The 27,626-nt window shown below is 36.6% G+C and overlaps 1 protein-coding gene across 1 annotated transcript; it reads right to left on the minus strand.

Moving 5' to 3' along the window:
* Positions 1-2,669: 2,669 nt before the first annotated feature.
* Positions 2,670-27,626, minus strand: LOC136203256 (uncharacterized). The gene is made up of 22 exons (XM_065994369.1): positions 26,512-27,626; positions 22,599-22,714; positions 21,027-21,235; positions 20,088-20,207; positions 19,442-19,570; positions 19,231-19,356; positions 13,076-13,131; positions 12,893-12,992; positions 12,687-12,804; positions 12,269-12,478; positions 11,646-11,982; positions 10,075-10,168; positions 9,143-9,251; positions 8,507-8,778; positions 8,240-8,367; positions 7,865-8,099; positions 4,961-5,149; positions 4,494-4,774; positions 3,781-3,994; positions 3,417-3,659; positions 3,220-3,308; positions 2,670-3,114 (listed from the first exon to the last, which is right to left on the minus strand). The coding sequence occupies exons 1-22, from the start codon at positions 27,336-27,338 to the stop codon at positions 2,967-2,969; spliced, it is 4,350 nt and encodes a 1,449-aa protein (XP_065850441.1). The 5' UTR covers positions 27,339-27,626; the 3' UTR covers positions 2,670-2,966.

The raw sequence follows: 27,626 nt of genomic DNA on the forward strand, positions 1-27,626 counted from the left end.
CTTATGATAAGTGATTAACATGGGACAAACTCTAGCCTAAAACTAACAAATGCTTTTTTGCGGGTTACCCTAAAGAAACAAAAGGGTACTACTTCCACAACCCTATCAGAGAACAAAGTTTTTGTTGATCACAACTGTGTTTTCTTCAAAATGAATTCCTTCTCAAGAAAGACATTTGGAGCACGATTGAACTTGAAGAAGTTCAAACCCTAGAAGCTAATGTAGCTAAGAGGTTGGAGGTTGGCGGAAGCACCTAAAATAGTGGACCTTACCCCAGTCGCACAAGAACCAAGAAGATATGGTAGGATCCTACAAGAGCCGGAAAGATATGGCATACTTGTCATGGGAGACAAGAACGTTCTGTTCGAGCACCAGGACGAGCCAACCAAGTACCAACAGGCTATTGAAAGTCCAGATTCGGCTAAATGGTTAGAGGCCATAAAAGCCGAAATGCAATCAATGTATGACAATTAAGTTTGGAACTTGATTAATGCACTCGAATGTGTAAAGGTAATTGATTGCAAATGGATTTTCAAGAAGAATGTAGAGGATGTCTTTAAAGGGAAACTTGTAGAAAAAGGTTTCAAAAAAATCCAAAAGGATTGTTTATGGTGAGACCTTTTCTCCAATTGCAATGCTCAAATCCATAAGGATAATGTTTGCCATATCTTCCCATTATGACTATGAAGTAAGGCAAATGGATATCAAAACGACTTTTCTAAATGGTAAACTCATTGAGGATGTTTCCATGAATTAGCCATAAGGTTTTGCCAATTCTAAACATCCTAACTGGGGATGCAAGCTTCAAATATCCACCATCTATGATTGAAGCAAGCTTCCCAGAGTTGAAACATTCGTTTTAATGAAGCAGACAAAGCTTTTGGCTTCATTAAAAAGGAAGATAGGCATTGTGTGTACCTTTAATGACAGGCAAATACCTATAATCAAGTCCTTCTGTTGCCACTAATTGATTTGTGTATTCCATTAGCTAATCGGCTCACGAAATATGCAGAACCCCTAAAAAAAGTCTATAGGAGGTTATAGTATTCTTGCTACTATATGTTGATGACATGTACTAATTGGAAATGATATTCCAACACTCAAGAAAGCAAAAGAGTGGCTTGCATATTGTTTCATAATGAAATATTTAGGTGAAGTCGGAGTGATACTAGGTATTAAGATCTACATTTATAGATCACGACGGCTTCTATAGGCCTAAGTTAGGAAAAGTACATAGAAAGATTATAAATAGATTTAAAATGACAAATTCAAATAAAGGGCACTTGCCCATGCATCATGGCATCAATCTATCCAAATACGACAAATTCTCTATCAAACAAAAGAGACTATATTATGTATGTCATGTTATGTACTAGATCTGATGTTGCAAATGCACTAAGTATGACTAGCTTATATCAACAGGATCCTAGGCGGTAGGATACACGTGATCGGTTCACCACTCCATTAAGACTAATTCGGTTAGTTAACCATTTGATCGGCTTTTTAACACTAACCATACACTAATCTATTAAATTCGGTTAACTAATTATTTCGATCGTTTAACCTTATTTCGTTTTCTAACCATTAATAAATAAAAAATGAAAATATAAAAGAATTCTAATTTTTGTTGTGAGGGGATGGTGGGTCAATGATGAGTTAAAAAGATTAACGATGGAAAGGAAGATGTGTGTGCATTGTCTATGTGGATTATAAACTCGAGAGTGAAGAAAGACAGCAAAAACTGGAAAGAATGAACCAAGTAGAAATATGATACAAAATAAAATAAAAATAAAAACATAATTCATGGATGGATTGTACAAATAAAAAGTATTTATTTTTATTTATCGGAACAATACTGGATATTCAACTTATATTTTAATTTGTATAAACAAACTTTAGCCCAAACTAAATCTTATTTCTATTTAGTCAACGAATATTTTATCTTCCCAATATCAGGAGTGAGAAGAAAAGCAAAACAATTCTACAATTACTTAATTAAATAAGTATAATTAAATAGGTTCTAATTATTATAATTGGAATATATAATTATATAGAAATATAAATATATTTTTATATTTAATTGACATTCGATCAGTTTCGATTAACCGTTATTTTTATATTTCTGATCAACCGTTATTTTTATATTTTTGAATATTTATTGAAATTCGATCGGTTTCGATTAACTGCTATTTTAAAAATTAAAAATAGTATACTAATGCATCAGTTTCAGTTAACCTTATTTTCTGTTCGATTTGATTTTTCAAATTGTCAGTTTTCCAATTTCCTTTTTTAACACTCCTGGACAAGCCTATTGGATTGCAGTCAAAGCAATCCTTACATACTGGACAAGCCTATTGTTTTTCAGTCAAAACAAACCTTGTTTAATGCATGGTGGCCAGGAAGAGCTGGTTACAAATGGGTATAGCGATGCAAGCTTTCAAACCAAGCAAACTGGTTATTTGTTCTTGTATTAAAAATATGAATGGCATTAAATTCCTTTTTTCCGAATTAAGAATTCCAAGCCATTCTATAGAAAAGAATTAGATTCACTTCCAAGCCTTGTCTGAAAATTCAAGGGTTCTCTCAGCTCTCTTTGCTCAACATCAGCAATGCAACTTATTCATCTCATCAAAGCTTGCAATATATAAGATAAAATAAAACTGAAAATATTACCCATCGAAAAACTGCAATTTCTATCAGGATGGATGGGTGTTGACCCCTTGATATTTACATTGGAATTATACGGGAAAGGGAATACATAAAAGAAAAAATATCCGACTGCAGCCGCAGTGTTCAAAACAAAATATATGAATTAATGCTCTTTTCTCTATTTATATATTTTTTTCCCCTATTTCCTAATTTCTACTTGTGTGTTGACCTTTTTCTTACTAGTCAAGATGCATACAAAACGAGAACAAAAAAACGAACCATTTCAAATGTGAAATGTCTTACTTAGACATATATTATCATGACTGCCAGAAGAGATCAAAATCATTACTGTACAATGACCGGTCTTGGATCTCCAAATTTGCAATATGCCAATTAACAAGTTGAGATTGTAAAATCTTACAGACAACTAGTCCAGCCGGAAATATCCACCATTCACTTTCGTCCCTGCACCACCACCAGTGAAAATGGGTGGGTCCTCATCTATGTTAGCTTCCCCACAAATACATTATTATAATCACTTAATTTCATGGAAGCTTAAGAATAACTCACATGCTAATATTCCATGGTTGAAATGGAAACTTTTTACTCGAGGATGACTGATTGTGATAGTGAACAAATCCACAAATGAATGCAACCACCTGGCAGAAGATTAAAAAAAAAAATTAACAGCTATTCTAGCTGATGAAGATAATTTGTTATGATTACTGGTAATTTAGGCAGATAGAGATGCATATTGAGCAACTTACAACATTGATTAAGGACATAACATTCCACAGAGCATATATCCGTGCAAGGCCAGCAGAACGCCTAGGTCCATGACTGAATAAAGCATTGATTCCGGCAGGAAATGGCAGAAGTATACCAAGAGGTAAAATAAATAAAACCAGAAAGACATCCATCATTGAAATTGAATACAACTGCAGCAAAGTAAGCAACACTAAGCTAAAATCTCCTAGAAGTAGCATTGAGATGACCAACCCAACAAGATCCTGCATGAGGAAAACGAAAATTGAAACGGAGAGAGATTATGCTGGCATTAAATTGTATGTGAACTTCAACCAGAAAGTATATTACTAGACGCTAGTAAGCTTATATTGATTTGGCAGCTACCTGGTGGCCAACAGGTTTAGTATTATGTATTATAAAAGAGAGAATCCAAAATGCATCTCTCTTTTCTTCGAGCATTTGTAAACTGTTAGTATCTATACTCCCCCCATAGCCCTTTTTCCGCCTCGGGTAGTTTTCATTGCTTCTGGGAGCTTGGCTTGATAGCGCATCAACTCCCAAATGACCAGATGAATTTCCTCGGTAAGCACTCCTCATCCTGTTGGCCATAAGTAGAGGAAAACCATGCTTAAATTCCATGAAAAATCAAATTTTATGTCAACTGTCCACATTTTTGTATCTATCAAACAAGCTGAATCACAATATATTTGATCTCACTAGCATCTGAAGAAATATCACCACAAAATTATATGCTATACACTTTGCTATTCCTGCCCTGGAAGTCGATGTCACCATGCCTGTTTGTGTACATGTTCAATTTTTTCACCCTAAAATGTCAATTATAAAATGTGCGTCTTATCCAGCGTCAGACCCAAAAAGTGCAACTTGATCAGCATGGCAAAAGAGTTGTAAAAATGATATGTTTAGTACAGTTAACGTTTTCAGATGCAACCAACCAAATGCAGAATGAGCTTAAAATAATCACAATTTATGGTAAACATTACCAGAGTGGATATATAATCAGATACTGGCACAGAAATGAAAAGACAGCATAATGAGATTGGATATTAGATCAAGTATGCATAAGAAACAATTACCAAGCCTCATGCTTTTCAATTTGTTTAGCACCATCAATATTTTCAACAATGTCTTCTTCAACAGCATAAACCACGAGTCCATACTGGCAATAACCACAGGATGTAGCCTGAAACCATGCAAGATCAACACGAATCCCATGAACCCTCAAAGCAGGATTGGCATGAGTTTCAAGCCATTTAATGACAGATCGAAAGGTTTGTCTTAACTGCCCACGGCGAACAAGACGCAACTGTGCATTCAAACCAGCCACCATTCGATACCAAGTGGTAGGGGGTACCATCTACAAGCGAATAGAAGAGCAATTAAATTAATGTAAACGTATTTTTCAAAAAAAAAAAAAAAAAAAGATTAATGTAATCATAAGCTTCGAATAGAAGATGTCAGTGGAGCATAACAATTTTCCCAAATGTTTAAGCTGGAAAATATAGCAAACTGAACTAGGTTTTCTGGAAACTGAATAACAAACCTGGCTCATAAGGCTAGTAAGTATATTATCACATTGGATTGAAAAAGGAGCCATGTAACTTCCATCACCTCCAAAAATAATAGACATTGGAAATCTTTGATGTAGGCGTGGAGGAAGATCCAACCTCTTTTCATCACCACCAAGGAAGAAGTCCAAATAAGCAAGCATCAAGTCAGGAGTTGCTGCTACCTACAGTGACACATGACAAGAATTTCAAGCTCAAGTCCATTTTACATTTGAGGTATTAAGCTTTGTCCTATGTTACTTTGCTTGTCCCTGAGAGAAGCAGATAAGCTTCGACACAATTTTGATATCTAAGATTTTTTTCTGTCTTCAGAACAGCTAAAAATCCCATTTAATGTTAATTAAGATATTATAATGGTACAGAGAACATGTAAAACAAGAATAAACTCACAAGGCATAGTGCTTGAAAAAAAAATTCCAATCGGTAAAGATATATCATATACCATTTTTTTAAGCGCTCTCACAACTGTTAACTAATTAATGCATAGAAATCTCACAATATTCAACAAATCACTTGCAAAAAAACTGTCTAATATTTCTGAAAGCAACATTAGTATATGTTAAATATAACACAATTGAAAACACTATTATTATAGTCCAAGAAAATAGAAAGAAATCCATGGGATACCATGTAGATTAAGAGACTACATTGATATATTTTACTTAGGGGCAATACATATATATATGTACAAGTAGCTCCTCATATTACTCCTACAATCAAGGGGACTTGTTAACCCTACCAGCAGCCCTTCAGCAGCCTTAGGCATGCTATTCATTAATTACATTGACTTCTTATGTAACACTCACCCCCTCAAGCTAAAGCATGGATTTTAATCATGCTCGAGTTGCTACAGACACAGCTATGATGCACGGACACTTCGGAATCATCACGTATCGCGTGTCCGATACGTTTCCGACACTGATACGGCCGGACACTCCAGGGACACCGTGTCGGGGCCGTGTCTGTAATTTCGGAAAGTTGGACACGCGTATCAGTGAAGGATACGCGTGTCCCAGGAAAAAAACCCTAATTCTTCAAAACCGAAAAATCCTTTCCGATTCCGATTACATCCTTTCCTATTCCGTTCATCTCCTTCAATAACCGATTACATCCTTTCCTATTCCGTTCATCTCCTTCAAAACCGAAAAATCCTTTCCGATTCCGTTCATCTCCTTCAATAACCGATTGATTCTTATTCCATTGGAGAGTCAGAAACTCCAAAGGACAGGGACAGGGGGAATTAATATGCCATTAATACAAAAACTCTCAAACTTCTCCATCCATCTATATAAATAGGGCTGCTAACATTCTAAATAAATTCTTACGTTCCTGTTCCTACTCAAATTTCTAATTGTTTTGCTTGGAGATTGGATATATTTTTAATATTTATAAATTTGCCCCAATATTTTTAATATTTACACGTGTCCCCCAAGTATCCGTGTCCTGTGTTTTATAGAAATGACGTTTCCCGTGTCCGTGTCCGTGTCGGATACCGTATCCGTGTCCGTGTCCGTGCAACATAGAGACACAGATAACAGTCTTAAAACAGTACACTCAAAAAAATTTAGAATATAAAATATAATCCGGGAGACGCAGACCTAGAACATCAAGCTTTGTCGGAAAACAAAGAAGCAAAACTCAGTTGAAGCAACACGTAAGGCTGCAGCAACATCAATACACAAAAGGAGATTCACCGGAAAACTAACCGGACAGACAAGTTGGAAATAGAGAGGCGAAGGCAGTGGAAGAAGCACTAAGACTTGGAACCCTATGTCCAAACAGTCTGCTCATAAGGGCAGACAGTGAAGCTGAAAGACACAAGGGCAGAAATTGAAGCCGAACTCGGCTAACCAGAGAACTGTTCTTTCGCTGAAGAAAACAAATTCTGAAATCTCAACCTAGAAACCCAAAACAGAAGCCAAAAAAAGGCTCTGATACCATGTTATAGTCCATGAAAATAGAGAGAAATCCATGGAATACCATGTAGATTAAGAGACTACATTGATATATTTTACTTAGGAGCAATACACACACACATATATATATACAAGTAGCTCCTGATATTACTCCTCCAATCAAGGAGACATTGACCCTACCAACAGCCTAAGCAGTCAGCAGCCTTAGGCATGCTATTCATTAATTACATTGACTTCTTTATGTAACAACTATTAACACATAGATTGTCATACCTACCATGTGCTATTTATCAAATATTTCAGGATGAAAGACAATAATTTCGAAGTCCACAAAAACAATAAAAATTTGAAATAATTTTAACCTCCCTGTTTCTTATTCTTTGGGCACCAAATTAGAGGTATAGAAACTCCTTTAAGCAAGTAAATCTCATAGCAAACCCCACCAAGCACTCGGGAACTCTCAAAAGAGTAGGTTGGTAAGCTGAAAGCTAGCTATCATCAGGTAGAAAATTACTCTGCTCACCTTTTACTACCAGAACATTTGGTAGTTTTGATTAAAATATGGAATGTGTTTGGCCAAAACGACTAGTTATATGGAAAATAGAGCATAGGAGTGGAGCAAATAGAACGCAAATATAAGAATGAAATAGATCAGATATCACAAATTGACATTGCTCCTAATTCCCAACCCTGAGCTCAGTAGAAGTTAAAACGGCAAGAGACAATTATAGAAAAGGAAAACCAATTAAGCACGTTTCGGTCAATATAACAAACAGACAAACAATGCAAATACTTAATGCCTATCATATCAGTTGGGTTTTTTCCAATCCATGTTTCCTGAATATCATTTTTTACAATTGTTTTTACTGCTATATCGGGAGCTTACGTATTTCTTGATGTATAAAAGATAGTGGACTTTGTAATATAGAGTTTAAGAATAAAGAGAAATGAAAGAATCGCAACCTTAAGGCCTTCGTAAAGAGCCCGAGAACGACAAGAGCGTAAGCAAGCATGATCATACTCAGATCGAACAAACTCACGCAACCTTTGCAATTTGATTCTTCGTCGCCATTGCTGCCATGACCATGCAAGGGGATATGATAGAACAGAAAGAATGCTGTGCATCGCACCTTCCCACCATTGATAAGCAGTTATAGCATTAATTTCATCCACAAATGTATTGTATGCACTCTCATATCTGGAAAATCAATTATAGTGACAATAAATCATCTTGGCAATAATAGAATGCTGTCTATAAATAACCATAGGCAGAACTAAAGATCACATATCACAATAAGGAAACCCAGCCAGCCAACAAAAATGAATTATGTAACTTACACAATCTCTTTTATTTGTTCAGGTGGAGTGTGGGGAAGATGCCAAGGTTCGCTAAAAGTATTAGGCCCCATAAAATACATTCTGTGAACATGACTCTGAGACTCCTCAGCTCTATTTGTTTCCAAAACCTGAAAAGTTAAGCCTAAATCGTCAACTCCATGAAAACATGCACAAACCCACCCATGCACATGGAAACTTGAAAAGTTGGTTATCAAATGCAATATTCAAATTTTCAGAAATAACTATGCTAGAAATACTGAATAAAACCTCATTCAGCGACTCCAAGAAAGGGAAAGAATGATCTATTTGAGAACCATGTTGAGTGGGAGCCGGGCCTGGCAATTCATCAACCCCAACAAATTTCATTCTAGCAACACTAAGCACCAATGCTAAGAGGATGAGGAGGCCCAAGAGAAGAAGACAAAACAACCATGGACCACCAAAAGTGTAAATCAACTCTTCAAGGGCTGTATAACAATGTGGCATGTGAAATCTGTCTGAGACACATTCATAAGGACATGGTGTTTCAGCAATCCCACCTGTTTAAGAGAACAAGCAATTTTGAGTATTATAAAACGATCAAAAGAGGAAAAACATATACGCTTGTGCCATGTCTGGCTCTGTATTAATTGCGTATCATTGGTGCACTCCATCACAGGTTATTTGTTAATCCCAAAAGATCCAACTTATCTAAGATAATTTATATTGCATTATTTGATAAAGTAATAGCTGTCATGTTTATTATATAACCCTCATATATACTGTGTAAACTATGTTCTTACATAAGCACATCTACCAGATACTAAAATTTTACTCATGCTTCTTTGAACAAAATGCATTAAGAGAATTATGTTGGGGCTACCACAAGCGATGGAGTTAGAATCTTAATATCAATTACAATACCTCGGACAGCAATATAAACAGCACGATGGGGAAGTTCAGTAGCAGGACAAGGATGGCAAAGAGCTCTATCAGATCCAGTAACATTCTTATAAGTACCAGATGGACATTCCTGAAGATGCCAATAAATAGATAATAGGAGTGAGTATGAATTCAACAAGGAAAAATAGCCACTAGAGAAATGACGCATTCAATTGGTAGTAAAAAATCAGCAACTATAACCATCAAATGCTTATAGAATATGCTACAAACCAAGGCCTTGGTTAGCTTTTAATCAGCTCAAGCTTCAGATAGCTACTCCATATAATAAGGACAACTAATTATCAATTTGATTTGGCATTAAATGGGAAATAGGAAGCACAGGCTATCACACTGTGTCCTCCAGGCTCATAATGAACCAAAAAAATATAATGCCTAATCACAAAGCTACCATTCTTCACTACCACATTGCGAATTGGAGCTTGTAACAAACCATGTAATACACTAGGAATACATGGGATACCATGTAGATTAAGAGACTACATTGATATATTTTACTTAAGAGCAATACACATATACATACAAGGTTCTCCTTCAACCAAGGAAACATTGTAGGCCCACAGCAACCTATAACAGTCCTATAGCAGCCTAAGCATGCTTTAGTTGACTTAGGCATGCTTACATTTATTACATTGAATTATTACAGAGCTCATATACCTATACAGCTAGTACTTGTTCCGTTGTTTAATACAAATACAAAAAAGATATAGGAGTGAAATTATACCAACTTGCAGAACATTTTCAGCAACATCGAAAAGGGAAAGAGAAGCACAATACCATATCATTTTCTTCTCAGTCATAATCGATGGTCGAAAATTATGATGCAGGCATATAATCTCAATATAAGATACATCGTAAGAACAAGAAAGAAAATTTCCATGAAATCATAATAATACCTTACAAAATACTCCATACAACCCCTTTGGACAAGCTTTTCCGGTCACAGTTCCATTTTCTCCTGGATGACCCTCATATCCACCTATCCCTCCTCTGCCATATCAATAAGAACAAGAATGCATTTGACTTAACTACAATTGACGTTGCTGGTACAAATGGCAAAGCAATGTTCACCACAAAAAACACAATCGCACATATTATGCTAAGAGGAAAGTCAGAATAACATACTACATTATCAAAAAGCTAGTTTGAAATAATCGAACTGCACTTGTGATGAGCACTGAGGCGATTCATGATAAATCCCTTTCAGTTACTCGAAGGTAGAAAAGAATCCAAGAAATACAAGTTCATACTTTATAGCCAAGCAGTGGTCATATTTAAACTAGGCCAACTTCACATTACAATCTTGCCTAGGTTTACAAACCCCACCTGTCCATTTCTACAGGTAACATAATATGCTAGAAGCCTAACCACAAACAGCAGCATTGTTAATATTTTAAGGTGGCATTTGAACAGTTTTTCCCACTCAATTTCTCGGACTCTCATTTGGATTTGCAGAATTTCAAATTATAGAAGTCATTACAATAATTTTGTTTATCATTTAATTTTGCAGTTTAAGCTTCCCTGTAAATATCTAAAGATTTTTATGAATTTAACAAATATAAATCCTTTCAAAAATTCTAACTTAAGCTTCTCTATAGGGTTCCTGAAACCTCACTAATACTATGACAAGGGTCAAGAATTTCTGAGTTACGAAAGTCAAGAAAGTGAGGAAATTGAGGAAGTATTAAACAGCAGTGAAGCTTTCCATGAACATAGTCCCGTCCCGAACCAACTAAATTGAATAAAATGAACCAAATACCAAATCCAACTAGATTATTATTGAGGCTCAGTTAAGTACTAAAATAAATGCCACTAAGATTCTGAATTTTATCTTTTCATGTAATGTTTCGCAATGCTTCTCTAACAAAATCATAAACACAAAAGAGATGTCATACCGACTTATTAAACAATGAATCAACAAGATTTTAAATATACATACATTCCAGAGCATATCTTGTTTAGCATATAAAACACCTAGTAGGATACTCTGTCAATAAGAAAAGAAAGAAAATAGAAAACAATTTGACATCCTTTTACAATTTTGTTTTTCAAAAGTACAATGGTAAATGTTATTTGAAGTGCTTTACTTAAATTTCAAAGTTAACAAAGACTTTCATGGAAACACTGAAAACCCTCTGTTTCATTTTAAATGACGTACAGTTTCTATACAAACATTAAGAAACCTATTAGTTAGCCTAACAAGTAGTTAAACATTACCAAATTACCCTCTTGCAATTAATACTTAAAATTTTTCTACAAATTTCTTTCCTTTTATCTTATCATATGAGGACAAAAATGGAAAAAGCCACACTTAATGCTTATTGAGAAGTGTAAAACGTCAAATAATTTGAAACAAAATTCTTTACGTAAAACGACAACTACAGTAAACAGAGGGAGTAAAATATATGAGGGTGACCACCAAAATTTATAAATATGAATCTTCAAACAAATATTATAAAATACGAACCCCGTGAGGATGCTTCCTTTTACACTAGCAATCGGTGTGTACACATCTCCAGTGGGAATATCTGACCAATGGAAATGAATCCTTCCACCCCCACCTCCTCCACCCCCATTTGCGCTTCCATACCCTCCGCCACTTGAAAGAACAGCAGAGTCACTAAGATCTAGTGTATGCAAAAACACAAGTATAGTTCCTCCAGAACCACCCCCAGGACCTCCATTGGTACCATTTGTAACAATGGAATCTCCCAATTTAGCGGTTTCTTGGAAACTTTCTCCATCAGCTATCACAGAGCCTTCGACATACAAACTTGACAAGGGATGCTCCAATGAACCCATAACTGCTCAAAAAAGGCGTAGAGTGAGTGCAAGTAACTATCAACTCACAGACAATATGTTTAACACATCATTACAAAACATAGTAAATCTTGCAGACAGGTACTCTTTAGTTGTCAACAAATGGAACATGTCCAATGCCCAATGAAAATGCTTGCTAAACACACCCATATCTCATGTAGGAAGAAACTACTTTCATGTGTCTATAACCTTATTTTGTAGTTCTTTATAACAAAAAAACAAAGTTTAAAAAAAAAAAAAGAATATATAAAAGTATTTGGGCAGCAATACCTATGGTACCACCACCTGCAGTCGAATCATCTGCAGTTTCATTTCCACTTCCACTACCAAGCTCACAAGGAAGCTCTGAATTTCCATATGAAATACCACCCTCAACACAGCTATCATTGTAACATCCAAGCCCACCTTTACCACCATGGCCACCGCCACTACCAATGCCATTTTCCAAAACACTACCTTTACCCACACCGCCTATGCAACCTGCAAGAACATAAACATCTTAATTCGGATTTTCAATCAAACCATGATTCCTAACAAGTACTCGGAGTTCCTTAAGACAATGATATGCATTCTCAATGTCTTCAACAAACCATCGTAGCATGGTTAATTCTTGTGCGGTGCAGAAAAAATAAGCAGAGAGAGATACAGATGTCAATAAGTAATGGTCGGACGAAAATCATGAGCATACCCATTCCAGATGCACTAATTGTTCCAGAAGTCAAGATAGCTACAGTTCTTGCACGATGGAAATGTACAACTGATCCTTTTATAAGTCCTTCAACAGCAATATCCTCCACTCTGCATATCTGAACAAAACAAACCAATTATCTGAACCGAAATAAATCAATTTCAAAATGTGCAACATGCTAACACTGTTTGCTGTTTAGTGATCACCTGGAGAGTAAAAGATAAAGATGAGTTCACATTGCAATCTTCAGGAGGATGAAGCAGTTCGATAGGACAATCTTCACGTTCACAATAGAGCCTCGGTGTACTACAGTAGTAGAAACACAGAACTTTAAGGATTTGAAGATAATGTGAAAAAGAAAATAAGAAGTTCAACAAACCAGAACTTACACAGCCTCACTAGTTGCATTCTCTAGAGGACCACGCAAAACAGACCCAGGTCCAACCTTCAGGCAAATCATAATTATATAATTAGAAAAACAAATGGTGAGAAATACATTCCTTCTATTTCTGCAAAAGAACCCATGAACAACATTCAATGATTTCCATCGCTGAATGGATCTCAACATAATATATGCACAGGACTGCTCATAAGACCATCAGGCTCATGAAGGTTCAATGTGTCTTGGCATCCAAACCCCTGCCACAAGCACATATCTACAAGGCCAATACTGAAATGAGAGCATTAAGTTCTTCGTGAAAAGGTTGGAACTGGCGAACCACTAATTGTACTGGAACATGCAAAAAAAAAGTATCCTACTTGACAAAATCAGAATGTCTCAGATCAGGAAATTGATGGATTCACTGTCACATACAATAGGAAGAAGAAGGACTAAAATGGTTATTAACCAGTTAGCTAGGTCCTTTATGCTTTTTAGTGGCCTAGGTTGTGTTGTTCTCCTGCTGTGAGTTTGTTATGCATTTTAGATGATTGCTTTTGCTATTTTGGATGTATTCATAAAAGTAAGGCCAGCTGTCCCCTCATCATTGTACTACACTGCTTTATATGGGTCATGCCTTTTGAGAGGCAAAACATCAATGAAGAATATTATTCCTAATTCCTTCTACTTTCTCTCTTATTCTGTATTCTCTCTTTCTCTCTTCTCCTTCTCTCTTTCTAAATTCTAAACTGATTCTCTACATCAGAACCATTAGTCCTGACATTGGTATCAGAGATACTCGTTTCTCCGGCCAACTTGTATGGTAAACGCTAAAACCAGAGCAGCAAAACAAGTTCAAGCAGCCATGGAAGCTTTAGAACTCCAGTTGAAGGAGCTCACTACCCAGTTTCATAACAGATCAGAAGCCACAGCAGAAAAGTTAGAAAAAATGGAGGCTCATTTTGAAGCCATTCAAACAGCTCAACAAAAGAGGATTGAATCTATTCTTTTAGAGCAAAACCAACTAAGGAAAGATCAAATCGATTCTCAACAATCTCTTGAAGATTTAGTTCATAAATCCATCACCACCCTTGCCAAACTCATTCAACCACAAACTGAATCCAATCTCTCACCTCTCAAAACACCCAACCTAAACATTGACCCAAATAAGGGAATTCTGGGCAGTTTCCCTGCTTCCTCTTCAGGAGAATCTAATATTGCCAAACCTCAAACTCCAATTCCTACTCTTAACAAACTACTACCTAAATGTGAGTTACCTTCATTTGATGGTACAGAAGTGGAAAACTGGGTGAGCAAGTGCTCTAAATATTTTCAACTTTTTGAAGTTGATAATTCAAAGAAGGTAGCCCTGACTGGGCTGTATCTTCAGGGAAAGGCTGAGAAGTGGTATAAGAACTGGATTCCCAGTCATCCACATGCTACTTGGGAAGAATTTGTTGAGGAGATCGAAAAGCGATTTCAGGAAACAAAAGTGGAGGATATAGTAGAATTACTATACCAGCTTAAGCAGACTTCAACTGTGGTGGAGTATCAAGATCAGTTTGAATCCCTCAAACTAAGAATGGAGAAGGTCCACCCCACTACAACGGAATCCTTCTTTGTTTCTAGTTTTATCACTGGCCTGAAACCTGAGATTAAATCTGCAGTCAAATCTAAGGAGTCTGCTGATATTTTCACAGCTATCAAACAAGCCAAGTATGAGGAGATTCACCTCCAAAATATTATGGAAGCAGTTAAACCTAAACCTACCTATCGTTCGCCTAATCCAATTAAACCCTAGACTGCAAATCCATATTCCAGACCCACACCTACAACCCCAATCACCACCACTACACCTGGGTATAAATTACCTGAACCAAAAACTGCTGTTTCCACTTCTAATCCTGCCCTGAAACGTATCCCTGGTGCTTGTTGGACTTGTGGTGACAAGTTTTTCCCAGGTCATCGTTGCACTAATAAGAAGTTGAATCTTCTTCAAGCAGCTGTTGAAGAAGCTGATGAGGATGAGGAGATACAGGAGGAGAACAGTACAGAAGTGGATGCTGAACCTGAAAAGGTAGAGCAAATCTCCCTGTCCATTCATGCTTTAGATGGAGGCAAGAATGATAACACCTTAAGACTTAAGGGCATTTTACACAAGAAACCTATCATGATATTGATAGACAGTGGTAGTACACACAGTTTCGTAGATCAGAAACTGGCTCAGGAATTGAAGCTGCCCTTGATTCAGGTGAAACCTGCAGCAGTATCTGTGGCTGATGGCAGACAATTGCTTGTCCAGACAAAATGTAATGACTGCCAATGGTCCATGAACCACAACAGGTTTTCTTTTACCCTTAGAGTCTTAGCTCTTGGTGATTATGATATAATTCTTGGTTCTGATTGGATGCGTGCTCATTCTCTTGTGACTTTTGATTTTGAGAAAAATAAGCTAATCATTTATAAGGAACAAAAGGCTATAGAATTGCAGGGCATCTTAGCTTCTCATTCCCTTAAACCTATGTCATTGAAGGCCATGAATAAACTAGTAACTAAGGGATGGAAGGGAGTTACATCAAGCTTATTTCTCTTATCTCTCACAGAAATTGAACCTAATCAAGTATCCTCACAAGAACCCAAACCTTCAGAATCCTTACCAATTACACCTCCTGCTTTCACTCCCCTGGTTCACCACTACAATCACCTATTTCAAACACCATCTACATTACCTCCATCTAGATCACATGATCATGCTATCACTCTAAAAAATGCCACAGATCCCATCAATGTGAGACCCTATCGGTATTCTCATCATCAAAAGAATGGAATTGAACGGTTGGTGCAAGAGATGTTAAACAGTGGTGTTATCCAAGCTAGTCAAAGCCCCTATTCCTCCCCTGTTTTGCTAGTAAAAAAGAAAGAAGGAAGCTGGAGATTCTGTGTAGATTACAGAGAACTTAATAAAGCCACTATCAAGAATAAATTTCCTATTCCTGTAATCCAGGAGTTAATAGATGAACTAAAGGGAACTACAATCTTTACTAAATTGGATCTCAGGGCAGGGTATCATCAGATAAAGATGAAGGTGGAGGATGTTCATAAAACTGCATTTCGTACGCATTCAGGGCATTATGAATTTTTGGTCATGCCCTTTGGCCTGACTAATGCACCAGCCACATTTCAATCTCTCATGAATACTTTATTCCAACCGTATTTACGCAAATTTGTATTAGTTTTCTTTGATGATATACTAATCTATAGTGCCAATGCAGAGGAACATCTTTTACATCTTGAGATTGTGTTTCAATTAATGCTTGATCAACAGTTGTATGCTAAGGCATCCAAATGTGATATAGCTGTTCCTCAAGTAGCCTATCTGGGCCATGTATTGTCTCAAGAAGGAGTAGCAACAGATCCAGCTAAAATATCTGCTATGCTGGATTGGCCTTTACCAGTAACACTTAAAGGATTGCGAGGATTCTTGGGCTTAACAGGCTACTACAGGCGTTTTATCAAGGGATATGGCTCTATTAGCAAACCCTTAACTAATCTCTTAAAGAAAAATCAGTTCAGTTGGACATCAGCAGCTACTGAGGCATTCCTAGCACTTAAGAAGTTGATGACTCAAGCTCCAGTTTTGGCCCTTCCTAACTTCAGCTTACCTTTTGTTCTAGAGTGTGATGCTAGTGGAACAGGAATAGGAGCTGTCCTGATGCAACAAGGCAAACCTATCTGCTTCCTTTCTAAGGCTTTAAGTCCACGCAACCAACAATTGTCAGCTTATGAGCGGGAATTATTGGCTATACTTCATGCTTGCACCACATGGCGCCATTACCTAGAGAATTCTCCATTTGTGATCAAAACCGATCATGAAAGTATCAAGCATCTGCTTGAACAGAAACTCCATACATACTTACAACATAAAGGGATCTCCAAGTTGCTAGGATTGGAGTACACTATCCAATATAAAAAGGGAGTTGACAACAGGGTTGCTGATGCCCTTTCTCGACAACAAGAAGATTCTGCCCACTTATTGGCTCTTTCTATGGTTATTCCTACTTGGTTAGAGGAAATCCATTCTTCTTATCAAGGTGATTCTATTGCTTCTACCCTCCTGCAACAGCTCACTATTCAACCTAATAGTGATCCTAAGTATTCATTACAGAATGGAATTCTCAGATTCAAGACTCGAATCTACATTGGCAGTTCTACAGGGTTGCGACAGCAAGTTCTGCAAGCTTGCCACAGCTCTTCATTTGGGGGACATTCAGGCATTAAGGGCACATTAGTTCGGTTGCAGCAGAATTTCTATTGGCCTCGTCTTCACAAGGATGTTATTTCTTGGGTGGCTAATTGTGACATTTGTCAAAGGTGCAAGGCTGACCATGTAGCCTACCCTGGTCTCTTACAGCCACTTCCTATACCTCAAGGTGCTTGGCAAGACATTGCCATGGACTTTATTGAAAAGTTGCCTAAATCTAAAAGGTATGACACCATACTGGTGATTGTTTGTTGACAGATATTCTAAAGGTGGTCATTTTATTCCCTTATCACATCCCTTCAATGCTGCTACTGTGGCTCAGGTATTCTTGCTCTATCGTTTCTGACAGGGATAAAATTTTTACTGGTACTTTTTGGAAAGAGTTTATGAAGCTCTTAGGGACCACTCTACATTATTCTAGTGCCTATCATCCTCAGACGGATGGCCAATCTGAGCGATTGAACCAGTGCCTTGAGAACTATTTTGTATGTGTTTCCTTACTCCAAAAAAATGGGCCAATTGGTTAAGTCTTGCAGAGTATTGGTACAATACTAGTTACCATAGCTCTTTAAAAATGAGCCCCTTTCAAGCTCTCTATGGAATTGTTCCACAGCTTCCAGTCCTTCCTATTACTACATCTCCTGTTGCAGCAGTGGAAGATCTCTTACAGGCCAGGGATAAAATGAGTTCTCTTCTTCGAGAATGCTTAGCTAAGGCACAGAATCGAATGAAACAACAAGCAGATAAGAAGAGGTCGGACAGAGAATTTAAAGTGGGGGATATGGTGTTTCTTAAACTTCAACCCTACAGGCAATCTACTGTCATCTCTCGCAGCTCTCTCAAGCTTACTGCTAAATACTTTGGGCCCTATCCTATTCTAGAGAGGATTGGCAAGGTTGCATATAAGCTTGCTTTGCCAGAAGGTAGCAGAATCCACCCTGTATTCCATGTCTCTCTCCTTAAGAAGCAACTCAGCCCTGCTACACCAGTGTTGACTACTTTGCCTCCTCCATTCAATGATGAATGGGAGTTGACCCCTCTAAAAGTGATCAACACAAGGAATGTTATTCGTGGGGACACTTCTGTGTATCAACTACTCATTTTCTGGAATGGACTGTCCGCTGTGGATGCTGCTACTATTCGCCAGCAATTTCCAGCCTTTTATCATTCTTGGGGACAAGAATGTGCTAAAGGGGGAGGAATTGTCACATACAATAGGAAGAAGAAGGACTAAAATGGTTATTAACCAGTTAGCTAGGTCCTTTATGCTTTTTAGTGGCCTAGGTTGTGTTGTTCTCCTGCTGTGAGTTTGTTATGCATTTTAGATGATTGCTTTTGCTATAATGAATGTATTCATAAAAGTAAGGCCATTGTACTACACTGCTTTATATGGGTCATGCCTTTTGAGAGGCAAAACATCAATGAAGAATATTATTCCTAATTCCTTCTACTTTCTCTCTTATTCTGTATTCTCTCTTTCTCTCTTCTCCTTCTCTCTTTCTAAATTCTAAACTGATTCTCTACATCAGAACCATTAGTCCTGACATTCACACATATCAATTATGATATCCCTCACTAGATATTCACAGTCTGGTCGCATTTTTGCACAGTACAATTACTTTTTTTTCTTGCACTAGAAAAAAACAACAGTAAATCATTTACAACATATCATTTTGGTATTCCACAGCTTTTTAACTAGTAATAAGAACTGATAAATAGTGACCCAGTGACAGTGAAGCATAAAAAAACCATAATTAACTACTGGTGCCACTACTTCTATGCGCGCACACATATACGTGTGTATATGTATAGAGAGAGAGAGAGAGAGAAACTCTATGCAAGGACTAGCAAATAGAACTCTTGATCAATCACAGAGAATACTAAATTATACAACAATGGCTTACATGAATACTGTAAAACAATGATAGAACTAGACGTTGAGCTTCAATTGAATCGCCTGGTCCTGACAAATTCAATAGTCCCTGTCCGTGAACTCCTAGATTTGCATTAGATCGTATTACAGATGATTCCTGTTTTACACAAAACTGAGAAAGTCATTTAAAAATACATGAAGCAACATAGAAAAAAAAAATTTGCTTGTACAGTGAAGAATACCTTGAGAACAATTAAATTACTAGCCTCAAGCCAAGAAGTTGTAACAGTTCTATCTTCACCACCATCAACTATCATTTTGGAGTTCCACATTAAGAAAATTTTCACAGTCATTCTTAGAGCCCCATATACCTGAGAATTAATGCACATCATGAACATATTACAATACATAGGAACAAAATAAGCATTCAATAAGAACCTCCACAAAAATGAGAAATGATGCAAACTCTAAGAATAGAGAGTTCCAAAATAATATATGCATCTCATCCAATTCAATGTCTTATGAGGAAAAAAAAAGGAAGCACTAACTTGTTAACTAGTAAATACAAAAGATAAGGACACTAAACAATTATCTGCAACAATGTCCAAAAAAAAAATGGATAAAGGCATCTAACGGACATACTAATATATTGCTTCTGTGCATAGAGAATGATTCATTTACATAAGACGTACAAAAATATATGCAAGAACACATATGAAAGAGGAATAGTGGTCAAGTTTCATGAGAGACAGGGAGGCAGTGAAAAGTCATATCTTCTGGATGTTACTCAAAATGTACAGCAGTAATAATGAGACTAGCATGCAAGTCATAAATGTGTAGGACAAATTATCAGGTCACTATGCAAGTGAAAGGACAAGCGTAGCTCACCTTGATTATGGAGTCACTCATTAAAAGCTCTTCTGCCAATAATTCAAACTCAGATGAAGCATAATGAGCTAACCCAAAGCTCAGCACTCCACGACATAATAGACTTATCTGTCCTTGGACCTGCAAGTGGTATCAAGATTAACTATATGTATGAATAATGCAGAAGGGGCCAAAAGAAGATACCCAACAAACATAACAAGGATAGTGAATTAGAAGAAGATTTCTACCACTAAAAGGTAGGGGAATAGGCCCACTGACCCAGAAAAACTCTAACGGAAAAGGTTAAGCCCCAAAAGAACAAACAACTTGAAAAGATTACCTAAAGCTTTATTGAGTTTATAGCAACCAAAATCAAATGCCAAACAGACTCGTATTAGGGAGATTAACTAAGACATTGATTCCAAGGAAAGGCAGACCACAATAAGTTCATGCTTATGACATAAATTAACAGCAAAATGAAGCAAGACATCACGTGTGTCCTCTAACTACATCACCTTTTTATTGATGCTGAAAGGAACAATGTTACAATGTCCATTCAAAACTCAAATAATCTAGAAATGCACTTTTCAGTATATCCTACTGTACATCCAGTTATCCACAATAACCTACATCCAATTTCATCAAACTTTTCCCCCAAACCTCACATCCCAAAAAAATCTCTCCTGTGTTTCTCGAAGTTAAAAGCATATATGAATATGATATAAATCAAACTGTATCATCTCAAATATCTGTTAATAAGCTTTCCTTCAGCTTGTTTCCAATCATAAGAAAAGAATGTAATTTCTCAGCAATCTATTTGTTTCCTACAATAAGCAAGCTATGCAATCCACCACTCTCCTTCCTCCAGTAAAAGGTAAGGTCAGATGAGCAACCAAACAAACACAATTATAGAACAGAGGAAAACTATATGTACAAATTAACAAGTAAAAATTGTGAAACCTGGACACGGCTCCAAAGCAAGGGTACAGTTGCCCTGGCATGATTTCGAACATAAACATTTGTCCAAAGAGGCTGATAAGGGAAGTCTAAAAGAAGTGTCTCAGTATCTGTTGACATGTTGTGATTGCTAATGATAAGGCTCCGGGGAACAGCATCATATAAAGTCCCAGCAGCACCTGCATTATCTGGACATCCAAGACTACTTCCTCCTGAAATGTATTACCAACCTTGCACATTTCAGTCTTTAATCAACCAAAAGTAGAACTCAGCTGAATTCAGATCAGCATAAAACTGCATGCTTCAGTGCTTGGTAAGTCAAACACAAACAAAAGGTAAATCTAAACAATTCAGATTTGGGCTTATCACACACACGGAGAATGACAAATTTGAGGTGTCAGCTACTAAAATGGAAGAATAGGGTGATAGTATGGTCATAATGAGAAAGAGAGAAAGCTTTATATGATTAAACTGCGATTGAGTACCCATGGTAGGAACCAATCAATTTTTTTGCACAACATATCACATTTCCATGCCAGATGTCAACTACCTACAGCCCTCTGTTTTACCAAATCCTAATACTATCAGATATTCTCATTCAAAAGGCTTAATACATCAATTGCCCCCTGAACTTGTCCAAAAAGCTTGATTGGCCCCCTGAACTTTCAAAGTGTCCAGATTGCCCCCTAAACTTGCATAAAATGGTCAGTTAGCCCCCCTGAACTTGCGTAAAATGTAATAAATTGATCACTCGGTTACAAAAAGTAAGTTAAATGCGGAAGACGTATTGCACGCGTCTTAAAAAAAAGTAAAACCAACAAGAAAACAAGTTTTATAGTTGAGCAAGCAAGAACCTCATTTTTAATCTATTCCGTGAATTATGTAATAACATTCTAAGACGCATGCAATACGTCTTCGGTATTTAACTTACTTTTTGTAACCGAATGATCAATTTATTACATTTTATGCAAGTTCAGGGGGCTAACTGAACCTTTTATACACTTTGAAAGTTTAGGGGCCAATCAAGCTTTTTGGACAAGTTCAGGGGGCAAATGATGTATTAAGCCCATTCAAAAATAACTCAAAATTGGCATAAGAGGCATTTTGAAAAGCAACCTGAATAAAATGAAGGTGGTTGAAACACATGATATGACACAGTTAAACTAATAATTCAGGTCAACTGTTCCAAGAAAATAAAATTTATGCTACGTACTCTAGTCTAATGATGTTAATTGCGTAGAAATCACTTTGTTCCATTTATAAAGCATAAAATGACGGAAAATCACTGAAGCATATATATTGAGCTGTTAGAATATGTGTTGGAGGAAAAAAAAAACTTGATGGTTAGATATAGTAGGATTTAGTTATTGCACACACCCTCTACTACCCCTCTCCCCAAAAAAACTTTCCTTTTGAGTACATTTATAAGTTTTCTGCAAAAAGATGAACAAGAACTCAAGATTAAAGAGAATAATATAGGCATAAAAACTAGGCATTTCTCAGTTATACATGAGACTAACTTGCTGGCAAATTCCCCTAATTAGAAACACTGGCAAAGAAAATATTAAGTCTCACCATGCACAAAAATTTGAGGGTCATCATGCCTACTGAAAATGTCAACTGAAACTCTTCCACCGCCACCACCAGCAAAACCACTACCTCCACAAGCACTTATTCTCCCATCTCCAGTCCTGTTCTTCACAGAGACAGATTACAGAGATATTAAAGCCTGTAGAACAATTATGTCATCACAGGAAAAGGAAGTTGAGACCATGAAAGATGTTATTACATTACTTCAAAATCAAGGATAAGCAACTCATTTCTCTTTTATTGCGGAAGCAATATACCCACCCAGGATTAGTTAGAAACAACAAAACAACAAGCAAGATGAACAATAAAGATTGCAAGAAAGCCCAAATCACATAATTCCAAGCTTTATGAATGGTGCAAATTTACTCATGTTGCATATTTTCTTTATGCCCAAGTACACATTTTTTATCCCCATAGGACTTCCCAATTTTGGAAACAAGTTAATATAAGTCCACTACAGGATAAATGGCTTTTATTCTATTGGTTTAAGCATTTTTTGCCCCGTACTTGTTTCAAACCTTCAAATGCTAAGCTTTGCTCAAATTAAATGACTAAACAAGATACACATGTAAACTCAAGATTGGAATAAATTTTGGTTGAGTTAAATTAAAATTAAACCATCAATAGAGATCTCAATGGATAGTTAAAATGCCAAATGAGCATGCAGAGTAAAATTTAGAATGGGTGGCAGCCTAGGAAGCACTGAGACTCCTTGTAGATTAACGTATGAGTGTCGGACACGCGGGGACACGCACCCGACACATCAAAATAAGTGTCCCCTCTTTTTTAACGTGGGACACTTTGGGGACACGGCTTTAAGTTAATTAGGTAGACTATAGGTGTTTTTTAATAATTTTACAAAAGAGAGGGGTTGGTATATACAAAAATCAAATAAAACCCTATTAGAAAAAGAAATCAAAATCTAAAGAAAAGAGTATATAGCAGCCGTCCCTTTTTATGCAAAGAAAAAAAAAAATCAATATCTAAAACTTCAAAAAACCCAAACCTAAAACACACACACACAAAATCAAAATTAAAAGTTAAAAAAACCTAACCTAAACACATCTGATTCTGTGATTGAGAATCGCAAGTCGCAACACAGAGAAACCAAAAACAGCCTTAACTCGATGATGGTTTTTCATGTGGGTTGTTTTAATGGGGGGTTCTTCTTTTCTCTCTCCACCACTACCCTTACCAGCCACGCTTCTTTCCTTCTTCAGTTCTGAGTTTTTTTTTCTTTCAGTTTCAGTTTGAGAATCGCAAGTACTAAATGTTTCTTTTTGATGAATTAATAAATTACTATGGATCCTATTTATGGTTTATAATGACTTATGAATGTTACTTGTTATTCGGCGTGTCCCTTCCGTACTCGTGTCTCATATTTTTTAAAAATGTCATTTGCCATACCCGTACCAGCGTCGGTGCTTCCTAGGTGGCAGCACTAGATCCCACCACCCTGTGAATTAGTATTATTATTATTATTTTATAGCAGAATGTGTATTTCTAATTAGACATTCTAGGTTGTACCCAAACTAAAAACCTTTCTTACTTAATTTATTCGTTTTACTATATACTGAAAAGCTATAGATTGTTCATAATCCTCATATTTAAATTCATTTAGACCAACTTAAAACCAAATATATTGTTTTCCAAACTGAACTCAATTTTGAATGTTGAATGTTGAAAATAAAAATGATAAAAGAGTACCATATAAAAAAATAAAAAAAAAACATTTTTGGAGTGAATAAAAGAAGACATCATTGCTATAGCTTTCTCATTTAGAAAATAATTTTACATATATAAGAGGGTGAAGAAAAGAGGACTGCGTAGTAAATATGAGGAGCATGTCCAACAATTAAATACAATTCCGAAAAAGGGAGATGACATAAAGGGAACACGCTTTAACTAGCAACAAAGTGATGAAATGTCCATACTCATCTTTAAGTAAACCTTTCTCGCACTCATAAGTACAAATACAATTAAGGTTTTTCTAATTCTGCTCAGCATTCAAAGCTGTGAAGATAAATGCTCACTTGAAAGGCTCAACTAGAGTTAAACCCCAATAAAATCAATAAATATAAAAGTCCATGTAAAATATACATATAAAAACAGCCTAAAATTTCCTAATTAATATCTTCAATCTAAGGAAGTTTACAATAAAAATTTAATTATAAAAGAAATGGAAAAAAAATGTTTTACAAAAGCATATATATTTATGAGAAATAATATCATAGTTGCTTTAATTTGTTTTACATATAACAAGCTAAATGATTGTAACGTAAATGAAAGGCTGCGTATAAGAGAATAAATATAATTATATTGCTCAACATTGCAGCTTGCAAGTTGCAACAGACAAAGTTAAAAATCCAAGGAGTATTAAAAACCATTCCACTACCTTCACAAAACTAAGCTTCCATTAAAGGTTATCTAACTGAAACTGAGTCAGTCCAGCCAATGATCCAGATCCCTAGCTTTTCCCATCTGACTAATAACAGAAGTCCAGGTCTGGTATAGATGATAAACACTACAAAAGGCCAGATTTCATCCATTTTTAGTGTTCTAAAAATCGGCCAAGGCAGCCGCCTAGGCAGGGATTTTTATAACACCGTCCCGATTTACTCAAATCGGACGTTGTAAATCAGTTTACCAATTTTTGGCTGCCTCAACAGCCCCAAGCAGCCCTTTTTCCCTTGAATTTTATGTCAATTTTTTCAATTTTAAATAAAATATTAAATAACCTAAAACTAAAAGAAAAGATCTAAAACTATCAAATATTATTTTTAAGGATATTAATGTTATTTTGTTTGCACATTCTGTTATTAATGTTATTTTGATGGCACATTTTTATTTTTTTAAGCACATTAATGTAACAAATATTAAAATATGTATTTTTTTTCTGAATCTTTTAGATTACTATTTTTTAGATAGTATAATTCATATTTTACTTGTATTTATATAATAATTTATTTATTAAAAATACAAAAATACTAATCTGATTAATCTCCAAGGGCCCTCTCAGCGTTTTTTACAACCTTGATTTTAAATGGAAAGATAAATGATTAACATCACCATAGAATATAGAATCACATCAATGCATTTCAAATGGCGTCCACACTAAAAGTAAGTACCTTCATGGCCAGTGCATTAAGAAACCTCTCTAAGGACAAAACTCAAGCACATTGATTATTACTAGGTAACCTCTTACACAAAGAGCAGCAGGGAGGTAGGGATAGAATGTAGTTGCAAAGAGAGAAAAAAAGATGAGGGGCATATTGTTTTAATGTTTCTAAACTTACTCAGAAACTCGCAAGTAAAACTTTAACATTTAAAACATCAGAGAAAAGGGCAAGTGTGCACAACCACAAGATTGTTTATAAATCATAAATAGTAGCAACAATCAACAGAGTAGTGTATCTTCCCTCATAAGACATTCATAACACACCACTATATATGGTATACCTCTTAATTAACTAACACTCTGTTTTCGAGAATGCAACTAAGTAAATTCAATAACAGAAGTCTGCAGGATACCACTAGGCACTAGTACAGTGTAGCTTCTTATGTTAAATTTAACTCGTGAGCTTCGACGGACAAAGGCTTGGAATTTCACATCTGCTATACAGAATTGAAGCAACTCATATCTAATATTTGAGTTCATACACAATTAAGTTCTAACTTCAGTATCTCTCCTACACCGTGCATTAGTAGATATCAGTATCTCTCCTACACCAAGCACCAGTGGATATTTCATATTGCTTATCTTTCCAAAATAAAAGATGCTAAATCATCTAAATTGCGTTCAGTAGCAACATTAATTTATTGTTTCAAAGATCAATCAACATATTATTTCCTAAATAAGAAGTTAAGAATTAAGAAGCTCATATTAAAGTGAACTTACATTTTATAGGTCTTTATATGGATGCTGCCACCGGAGCCACCGCCTCCCTTGTTACCCCCATCACCTCCATCAGCCAATATGTACCCGTCCACAATCACATACTCTATCACTGTCAACTTCACCTTACCACCCCCTCCCCCGCCATAATTTACCTCCTTACTTGTGCTTCCTCCCCTGCTTCCATAACTCGTAGGATTTTGCAAGGACGACCATGAGTAGGCGTCCCCTCCCCAAACATCATCCGGTAGCTTTTTATCATCCACTAGACAACAAGCCCCCCTCCCTCCGTGCCCTCCTCCTGCCCCATCTACCCCTTGTGGAGTCCCACTGGTCTGGGGTGGCGGATTTCCAGCTAATCCGGTTGTGTTCACAACCGAACAATTAAGAAAGCTTGCATTATGAGCGACAAGCTCAAAGCTCCCAGTCACAATCGACGCATTGATTGACAGAGTAAAATTTCCGGTGATGTTAATGGTTATTGAACAACCAGCCGAGGGACAATTAAAACTCACCCCGGGATGGATATAAAAATTCCCATTCCCTTCTATGTACACGTCGCGGGTGAGGTTGACATCGGAGACTATCTGACAAGTGGTGTCCAAGGATCCTACGCCACCGAGATCATCGGTGCAAGAGACCGACGGCGCGTGCGGCGGAGGCGGCGGCGGAGACGGTGGTGAATAATCCTGATGAAAGAGACTGGAATCAAAATCGATTATCGATAAATAATCCTCCCTATTAGATGAGAGAACGACGTTAAGGTTTGCAATTAGCGTGGCTGCGAGAATGGCGAAATGGAAGAGAGTGTGAGGATGAAATCGAGCCATTCACTGGTGGCGGAAGTCATTACACTATAAGGTCAAAATTCTGCAAATGGAAGCTTATGGATTTCAACCTTAAGACTGCCATTGATAATTAACTCCAATTAGTTCCAATGGAGAAATGATTGAATTGAACGGAAGCGAAAACCCTAGAAATGGCTGTCTCCGATATCAGATTGAGTTTTTCAAGAGGCAATAAAGTGCTCGGCCAGAGGGAGAGAGAGGAGCAGATGGCGAAGACAGAGAAAGGGAGAGAGAACTTTATTGGATGAGGCTATGGATATGATAAGAAAT

Source organism: Euphorbia lathyris, chromosome 8 (genome assembly GCF_963576675.1).
Source record: "Euphorbia lathyris chromosome 8, ddEupLath1.1, whole genome shotgun sequence".
In the NCBI taxonomy this organism is placed as follows: domain Eukaryota; kingdom Viridiplantae; phylum Streptophyta; class Magnoliopsida; order Malpighiales; family Euphorbiaceae; genus Euphorbia; species Euphorbia lathyris.